General features: G+C 30.2%; 1 protein-coding gene across 1 annotated transcript in view; it reads left to right on the top strand.

Moving 5' to 3' along the window:
- Positions 1 to 7,299: 7,299 nt before the first annotated feature.
- Positions 7,300 to 10,585, top strand: part of LOC136968366 (rho guanine nucleotide exchange factor 7-like) — a gene marked incomplete at its 5' end in the record, with an annotated part of 47,207 nt that continues 43,921 nt past the window's right edge. The window contains 2 exon segments of the mRNA XM_067262382.1: positions 7,300 to 7,423; positions 7,547 to 7,635. Of these exon segments, the coding sequence (XP_067118483.1) occupies positions 7,300 to 7,423; positions 7,547 to 7,635 (213 nt within the window).

Below are 10,585 nucleotides of genomic sequence, written 5' to 3'. Positions count from 1 at the left end.
GGTGAGGATACTGTTGTGTGAATCTATGGTGTAGTTGTTGTCTGTATGCTGTCATGTTTGTTTCGAGTTTTGTGATGGTGTAATAAGTACGGATGATAAACTCGTTCATTTCTACTGTCCATTTCATCCGTTGGCGTGGTTTTCCAGCCTTTGTGGTCTGTGGATGCATTGCCACAGAAACACCAAGGCTGGGTTGGTTCCTCACATCTGTTGAGGGCATTGCAGTAGCCATGCTTGGGCCGGTGCTGCTTTCGCCACCGGTAACCAAGGGAGACTGTGACCTATTTTTCGAACGTGAGCCTCTGCCTAACCCACGAACGCGGACCTTGTTAACCCGGGCGACGTCCGAGCAGGTATCACACTTTGATCTAGTTATTACCATGATGAATATCTCCACAGAATGTGGGCGTGGTCACTCTTAGCTTCATTTCTCCCCATAGACCTTACTGGCATGGGTGTCCCTACCAGGAGCTTATGCTCCAGCCTGCATTGCCCTATGGATCAGTAAAATTACTGGGCTCTCCCACCACGACCAGGTGGTGACCACGGGAGAGTTATTATTATTATTATTATTATTATTATTATTATAAAACTTTTATCTCTAGTTTTAGTGTAACAGATAAACTTTTTTCAAAAAATAAAAGGGTTAAAAATTATATTTGCTTAAAATATAATTATTATTACAACTATCAGATTCTTATAATTTAATCTTCAAAGCAACAATAACTATATTTTAAAAAAGAAATGGCAAAAGTAATAAAATTACTGGGGTGTTATTTTGTAAAACCTGAAAATAAGTTTTTTATTTTTTAAATATTAAAGACAAAGGTTAAATGATAATAATGTGTGATTTCTAATTCAGAAGTTTTAGCTTATTGTAATTAATAAAAATTATTAAAAACATTAAATTTTGAAAAAAAAAGCTAAAAATGACTTTCATGTGATTATATTTTCAAGATAGCAAAGTCAAATAAAATATCATAAATAAATATATCAAATTAATAAAAAAAATGTTTCACGAAAAATATTATAAATACATACCGTATTTCTATACATTTTCATGTTATCTAATCGATTACAGCGATTTTCCACCTGTCTGCTCACTATATTCTTACTTCCTTTTGTGGATTCTAAACAGTTTTGTAAAAAATTTTGTATGATAAATAAACTTATATTAATAAAATATTTATTTATATCAATAAAATATGTTTAAAGTTTATCAAATAAACTTTTTAAAAACTATTAAACATTACCTGGCTTAAATTCTTTTACATAATTGCTAGGAAACCATCCTGTTACACCACTCAAAGTTCCTTCCCACCATCCGCCATCTAATGCTTGAGTTACAGTAATTATATCTCCTTTCTTAAAACAAAGCTAAAAAATAAATAAATTATTTTAAAAGTTTAAAATGAAAAAAATTGGTTATAAAATAACAATACATTACTTATAAAAATATAGGAGGAGGAAAAGTGTAATACATTTTCCTTTTAAATACTCAATATGAATTCTTAAAATTGAAAATAATAAAAATTTATTATACATTTATGAATCCTATATTTATAAAAAAAAAATTATCTTATAAAAAAACACAAATAACTATCATAATTTATGAATAAATTATATCATCCTAAATAAATGTTTATTTAAAATATGTCATAAATATTATAACTATTAGCTAATGATCAGATAATTCTTTAATAAAATAAATTTGTAATGCATCTCAATATATTATCTCCAAACTCTTACTGCATCTTATTTGCACTGTCCCTTTCTCTCAGCTACTTACAAATGCTATAGTGTAAACAAAAAAATATTCTTTTTTTATAACTGCTTTTCTTTATTCATTTCATCAATAAACCTTTTATATTATTGTTTTTGAATAATTTAATTTATTATCTCAATAAAAAAATTCTTCTTTGTTGCAATAAATTTTTATATTGATTTAAAATTCTGAATATTGTTTTTTTTATATATATATATTAACTAATATTCAAAATAAGATATCATTAATGTAATATGACAAAAAAATTGTAATAATTAAAATGAAAATGTACGCGATGTATTTGTGAAATAATATGTGTAAATTAAAAAATCAAAAAGTATTGTTATGAAAAAAACAAAAAAAAAACAACATAAATGTAAACCCCTTGTAACAGGGAAAATAATTCCCAATGGATAATAATAAATGATGATGATGATGATATTGTTTTTATATAATCAATAAAATTGTTAGTTAAAAGAAAATTAAAAATAAGAAATATAATTCATAATTTTAATAAAGAGTAGGAATTTTTCTAAAGTTTTTATTAAAAAAACTGCAGAATAATCTTTCATACCAGTATATTATTTTTATAAAGTGACTACTGCATGAGCCTGACATTGATCAAACTTTTGAGGGGGTAAGAATTGGTGAGGTTAGGTTAGGAGAGGGTGATAAAAACAATAATGTTAGTAACTAAAATGTACATTTATTGACCATATTTACAATAATGAAACAGCAAAAAACAAAAAAGTTGGTTGGGGTGAAGACCCCCACAGTATTTTTCTAGGGTGTCAAAGACTATTCATGCCAAATTTGGTGCAGATTTGTTGAATGATATAGAAGCCTTTATCTTGTATACAAACAAGAATTTGTATTCCTACTTTTATATATATATAAATAATATTAACTAATTCTATTAATTTTATACAATCTAATGTAACTGGAACATCAATAACTGAAAACTTCTGCTGTCATCATTATTTCTGCATTTATTAATTTTCCAATAGAAAATATACTGATCTAATTTAAATATTAGTTGGAGATGTGCCAAAGTGTAACTGACTTCTCCATATAACATGGTTTCAATATTTTTATTTTAAAATATGTTTACAAAAACTATACATTTACAATGAAAATAAAATCATTACTAATCTATCATTATTTTAAAAAAATAAAAATTACTAGCAATACTTAAATAATGGAATTCAATTACTATAGACATGATCTACATTCCTCAAAAGTGAAATTGTAATACCAGGAGGGGATATGCATAGCCACATGCACATTGCAGAACCATTAAAGGTGACCCTCATGGTACTCACCTTTTGCCCAACATGGAAGACAACTATGTGCATCAACAAACCAAGGTCTCACAGCTCCAGGATATGCTCTCATTCCCCAGCTATTAACTGGTGGTATTCATCTCACTGTTGTCTCTGAGGCATTTTCTAGACTTCTTTGAAAGTTTGGCTGTCACAAACCATCACTGATAGCATTTACAGCCTGAGCCAGCTGTTGGACTTTAAAGCCTGAAACTGGGTACCACATTATCCAAATATGTACACAAACTTAATCATTTACATATCTCTGTCACACACACCGATCCAGCAATGTGCATGTGGCTTTGCACATTCCTTCATGATGTTGCAATTTCACTTTTGATGAATGTGTTTACAGTCCTGTCACAGGTCAACCAACTATTCACCTCAAGTATTATATTAATAAGCCTTATACACTGTATAAATAATATTGATATTTTATGACTTATATAAGTACTTTATATATCAGGGGTGGGCAAGCAAGAGTTCAGTGGGAGCCAAAATGTAGGTTTTACAAAATGCATGGGAGCTGCAGTTCTGTACCGTCGTGGCGGATAGTATGGTAAGGCGCGCGATTTTATTATATAATATAAATATAAAATATAAAACAAATATTGAATTTTTTTAATAAACATATTTTCACAAAATTACAAAAATAAAGTTGTAAAAATAATAATAAAAAACAGAAATTAACACTTTCAGCAAGAGCCGCATGTAACTCTAAAAGAACCGCATGCGGCTCTCGGAGCCACATTTGCCCATGTCTGTTATATATATTTATGTAGTCATAATAAGAGAGCCCTGCAAACATTGAGTTAATCCATGCTCAAATGATTGGTGGATACCATTTGTTTATTTTATTTTATATCATCAGCCTTTTTCAATATTTCTCCAGCCTGTTTAATCAATATCCCTTCTTTTCCACACTTCTAGCAATATATATATAATATTTACAGCAACATTTCTCTACATTTTATAACAATATCTCAATATAACAATATAATATATACTATAATATACAGTAAAGACTCGTAAATCGGAACCCCGGTAATCGGAATCGCTGGTAATCAGCACGATTTTCAGTCGGACTGTGTCGTGCTGAATCGAACGTTTTTGATACTAAATTTACTTCTAAAGTATAATTTTCATGTTTTTATATTCTTCAATATATTTATTTTGTTTGTACAAAATGCAGAAATAATTTTTAACGATATGATAGCCTCGATTATTATTATAAAAATTTTCGTTAGGCTTAAAATCGACGAAAATTTTTATAATAATAATCGAGGCTATCATATCGTTAAAAATTATTTCTGCATTTTGTACAAACAAAATAAATATATTGAAGAATATAAAAACATGAAAATTATACTTTAGAAGTAAATTTAGTATCAAAAACGTTCGATTCAGCACGACACAGTCCGACTGAAAATCGTGCTGATTACCAGCGATTCCGATTACCGGGGTTCCGATTTACGAGTCTTTACTGTATATTATAGTATATATTATATTGTTATATTGAGATATTGTTATAAAATGTAGAGAAATGTTGCTGTAAATATTATATATATATTGCTAGAAGTGTGGAAAAGAAGGGATATTGATTAAACAGGCTGGAGAAATATTGAAAAAGGCTGATGATATAAAATAAAATAAACAAATGGTATCCACCAATCATTTGAGCATGGATTAACTCAATGTTTGCAGGGCTCTCTTATTATGACTACATAAATATATATAACAGACATGGGCAAATGTGGCTCCGAGAGCCGCATGCGGTTCTTTTAGAGTTACATGCGGCTCTTGCTGAAAGTGTTAATTTCTGTTTTTTATTATTATTTTTACAACTTTATTTTTGTAATTTTGTGAAAATATGTTTATTAAAAAAATTCAATATTTGTTTTATATTTTATATTTATATTATATAATAAAATCGCGCGCCTTACCATACTATCCGCCACGACGGTACAGAACTGCAGCTCCCATGCATTTTGTAAAACCTACATTTTGGCTCCCACTGAACTCTTGCTTGCCCACCCCTGATATATAAAGTACTTATATAAGTCATAAAATATCAATATTATTTATACAGTGTATAAGGCTTATTAATATAATACTTGAGGTGAATAGTTGGTTGACCTGTGACAGGACTGTAAACACATTCATCAAAAGTGAAATTGCAACATCATGAAGGAATGTGCAAAGCCACATGCACATTGCTGGATCGGTGTGTGTGACAGAGATATGTAAATGATTAAGTTTGTGTACATATTTGGATAATGTGGTACCCAGTTTCAGGCTTTAAAGTCCAACAGCTGGCTCAGGCTGTAAATGCTATCAGTGATGGTTTGTGACAGCCAAACTTTCAAAGAAGTCTAGAAAATGCCTCAGAGACAACAGTGAGATGAATACCACCAGTTAATAGCTGGGGAATGAGAGCATATCCTGGAGCTGTGAGACCTTGGTTTGTTGATGCACATAGTTGTCTTCCATGTTGGGCAAAAGGTGAGTACCATGAGGGTCACCTTTAATGGTTCTGCAATGTGCATGTGGCTATGCATATCCCCTCCTGGTATTACAATTTCACTTTTGAGGAATGTAGATCATGTCTATAGTAATTGAATTCCATTATTTAAGTATTGCTAGTAATTTTTATTTTTTTAAAATAATGATAGATTAGTAATGATTTTATTTTCATTGTAAATGTATAGTTTTTGTAAACATATTTTAAAATAAAAATATTGAAACCATGTTATATGGAGAAGTCAGTTACACTTTGGCACATCTCCAACTAATATTTAAATTAGATCAGTATATTTTCTATTGGAAAATTAATAAATGCAGAAATAATGATGACAGCAGAAGTTTTCAGTTATTGATGTTCCAGTTACATTAGATTGTATAAAATTAATAGAATTAGTTAATATTATTTATATATATATAAAAGTAGGAATACAAATTCTTGTTTGTATACAAGATAAAGGCTTCTATATCATTCAACAAATCTGCACCAAATTTGGCATGAATAGTCTTTGACACCCTAGAAAAATACTGTGGGGGTCTTCACCCCAACCAACTTTTTTGTTTTTTGCTGTTTCATTATTGTAAATATGGTCAATAAATGTACATTTTAGTTACTAACATTATTGTTTTTATCACCCTCTCCTAACCTAACCTCACCAATTCTTACCCCCTCAAAAGTTTGATCAATGTCAGGCTCATGCAGTAGTCACTTTATAAAAATAATATACTGGTATGAAAGATTATTCTGCAGTTTTTTTAATAAAAACTTTAGAAAAATTCCTACTCTTTATTAAAATTATGAATTATATTTCTTATTTTTAATTTTCTTTTAACTAACAATTTTATTGATTATATAAAAACAATATCATCATCATCATCATTTATTATTATCCATTGGGAATTATTTTCCCTGTTACAAGGGGTTTACATTTATGTTGTTTTTTTTTTGTTTTTTTCATAACAATACTTTTTGATTTTTTAATTTACACATATTATTTCACAAATACATCGCGTACATTTTCATTTTAATTATTACAATTTTTTTGTCATATTACATTAATGATATCTTATTTTGAATATTAGTTAATATATATATATAAAAAAAACAATATTCAGAATTTTAAATCAATATAAAAATTTATTGCAACAAAGAAGAATTTTTTTATTGAGATAATAAATTAAATTATTCAAAAACAATAATATAAAAGGTTTATTGATGAAATGAATAAAGAAAAGCAGTTATAAAAAAAGAATATTTTTTTGTTTACACTATAGCATTTGTAAGTAGCTGAGAGAAAGGGACAGTGCAAATAAGATGCAGTAAGAGTTTGGAGATAATATATTGAGATGCATTACAAATTTATTTTATTAAAGAATTATCTGATCATTAGCTAATAGTTATAATATTTATGACATATTTTAAATAAACATTTATTTAGGATGATATAATTTATTCATAAATTATGATAGTTATTTGTGTTTTTTTATAAGATAATTTTTTTTTTATAAATATAGGATTCATAAATGTATAATAAATTTTTATTATTTTCAATTTTAAGAATTCATATTGAGTATTTAAAAGGAAAATGTATTACACTTTTCCTCCTCCTATATTTTTATAAGTAATGTATTGTTATTTTATAACCAATTTTTTTCATTTTAAACTTTTAAAATAATTTATTTATTTTTTAGCTTTGTTTTAAGAAAGGAGATATAATTACTGTAACTCAAGCATTAGATGGCGGATGGTGGGAAGGAACTTTGAGTGGTGTAACAGGATGGTTTCCTAGCAATTATGTAAAAGAATTTAAGCCAGGTAATGTTTAATAGTTTTTAAAAAGTTTATTTGATAAACTTTAAACATATTTTATTGATATAAATAAATATTTTATTAATATAAGTTTATTTATCATACAAAATTTTTTACAAAACTGTTTAGAATCCACAAAAGGAAGTAAGAATATAGTGAGCAGACAGGTGGAAAATCGCTGTAATCGATTAGATAACATGAAAATGTATAGAAATACGGTATGTATTTATAATATTTTTCGTGAAACATTTTTTTTATTAATTTGATATATTTATTTATGATATTTTATTTGACTTTGCTATCTTGAAAATATAATCACATGAAAGTCATTTTTAGCTTTTTTTTTCAAAATTTAATGTTTTTAATAATTTTTATTAATTACAATAAGCTAAAACTTCTGAATTAGAAATCACACATTATTATCATTTAACCTTTGTCTTTAATATTTAAAAAATAAAAAACTTATTTTCAGGTTTTACAAAATAACACCCCAGTAATTTTATTACTTTTGCCATTTCTTTTTTAAAATATAGTTATTGTTGCTTTGAAGATTAAATTATAAGAATCTGATAGTTGTAATAATAATTATATTTTAAGCAAATATAATTTTTAACCCTTTTATTTTTTGAAAAAAGTTTATCTGTTACACTAAAACTAGAGATAAAAGTTTTATAATAATAATAATAATAATAATAATAATAATAACTCTCCCGTGGTCACCACCTGGTCGTGGTGGGAGAGCCCAGTAATTTTACTGATCCATAGGGCAATGCAGGCTGGAGCATAAGCTCCTGGTAGGGACACCCATGCCAGTAAGGTCTATGGGGAGAAATGAAGCTAAGAGTGACCACGCCCACATTCTGTGGAGATATTCATCATGGTAATAACTAGATCAAAGTGTGATACCTGCTCGGACGTCGCCCGGGTTAACAAGGTCCGCGTTCGTGGGTTAGGCAGAGGCTCACGTTCGAAAAATAGGTCACAGTCTCCCTTGGTTACCGGTGGCGAAAGCAGCACCGGCCCAAGCATGGCTACTGCAATGCCCTCAACAGATGTGAGGAACCAACCCAGCCTTGGTGTTTCTGTGGCAATGCATCCACAGACCACAAAGGCTGGAAAACCACGCCAACGGATGAAATGGACAGTAGAAATGAACGAGTTTATCATCCGTACTTATTACACCATCACAAAACTCGAAACAAACATGACAGCATACAGACAACAACTACACCATAGATTCACACAACAGTATCCTCACCTCACTGTCACCGAACAAAGGGTTGTTGATCAAAAAAGAACAATTATACACAACAACCTTATTCCACAAACAACACTTGAACTTATCAAACAACAGGTTGCTGATCAAATACATCAACAGACAGAAACATCTAACATTAATGAAGATCATGTAACCTGTCAGGATAATCCAGCAACGAGCATTGATAATAACACACATACAACAATTACCACTAATGATACTACAGACACTTCCTCATCCATCACTGATAACATAGACTTGGATTTAGTTAATACGCTCTCACTTATATTTCAGGAAACACTCACTAAATATACAGGTACAGATCCCACACAACGACCACGAATACCAAAAATCAACACGTCAAAGGAAGTAGGAAAAACACTAAATTATGTAAACACTCACTTACTACCACACTACATTCATTCAATTTCTACACTCGCAGACATTCATACATTAGTTTATGCTGGGGCAGTCACAGTAGTGACACACCATGGACTGAAAGTACAATCACAGACAAATACACAGAAAACACAATTCTATCACAAGCCTGCCTGGCAGAGAAGAATAGAAACACAAATAAATGACATTAGACAGCAATTAGGCAGGCTAACACAATACACTAAAAACAACATAACACCCAAATTAAGGAAACAGCTCAAAAACATTTTCAAGAAAATAAAAACACACACAAAACATGAACATCACAACACATGCATTACAGAATACATTGATACACTAAAACAAAAACTTGCTGCCAAAGCACGTAGACTCAAACGATACAAAACATGTACACTACGAAAACAACAAAATAAATTATTTACAAACAATGAAAAACTCTTTTACAGACAAATTAATAACAAAGCAAACACTGATACACAGCACAGTGGCACACCAACAGAAGAACAACTCACAACATATTGGTCTTCTCTTTGGTCCAGTGCTGTCACGCACAATGCTGATGCAGGCTGGATCGAGGAGGAGAACAGAAACTTGCACAACATACCAACTATGCCCTGTGTTGAAATAAACATACATGATTTCCAATACACTGTTAACAGAACACACAACTGGAAGACACCTGGTGTAGACAACATTCACAATTTCTGGTACAAAAAGTTTACATCACTGCACCAGGAACTAGCTAAACATCTAACACACATCATCATCAATCCACAAGACATGCCAAATTTTCTTACTCAGGGCATCACCTACATGAAACCTAAAAACAACAATACCACAGACCCCACACAATACAGACCAATTACATGTCTTCCAACACTCTACAAATTATTGACATCCTGTATTGCAAACAAAATATACAAACATGTTGAAGAACACGACATTCTAACGGAACAACAAAAAGGTTGTCGTAGAAACCACAGGGGATGCAAAGAACAGTTACTCATAGATTCAGTCATTCTACGGCAAGCACACAGACAACACAGAAACATACACATGGCATATATAGACTACAGAAAAGCATTCGACAGTGTTCCACACAGTTGGCTGCTACATATTCTACACATGTACAAAATACATCCATCACTCATTGCATTCTTTCAAAACACTATGCAGCACTGGAGAACAACACTACATCTCAGGGTTAGTAACACTTCCATACAAACAAACCAAATTTTTATTAGGCGAGGAATTTTTCAAGGAGATTCCTTGAGTCCTCTCTGGTTCTGCTTAGCCCTGAACCCATTATCCAACATGTTAAACAACACGCAATATGGTTACAATATCAGACACGAAAAAACAACACAGTTTACACTGTCACATCTCATGTACATGGATGACATAAAACTTTATGCATCCACACAAAAACAACTTCATCAACTCCTACAAATCACACATTCATACACCAAGGACATACAAATGGAATTTGGCCTAGATAAATGCAAAACACT

This window comes from Centruroides vittatus, unplaced genomic scaffold, assembly GCF_030686945.1.
Source record: "Centruroides vittatus isolate TY-2023 unplaced genomic scaffold, ASM3068694v2 contig_1450, whole genome shotgun sequence".
Lineage (NCBI taxonomy): Eukaryota > Metazoa > Arthropoda > Arachnida > Scorpiones > Buthidae > Centruroides > Centruroides vittatus.
The sequence above is the reverse complement of the archived record's forward strand: the minus strand, read 5'-3'. Positions and strand labels throughout refer to the sequence as shown.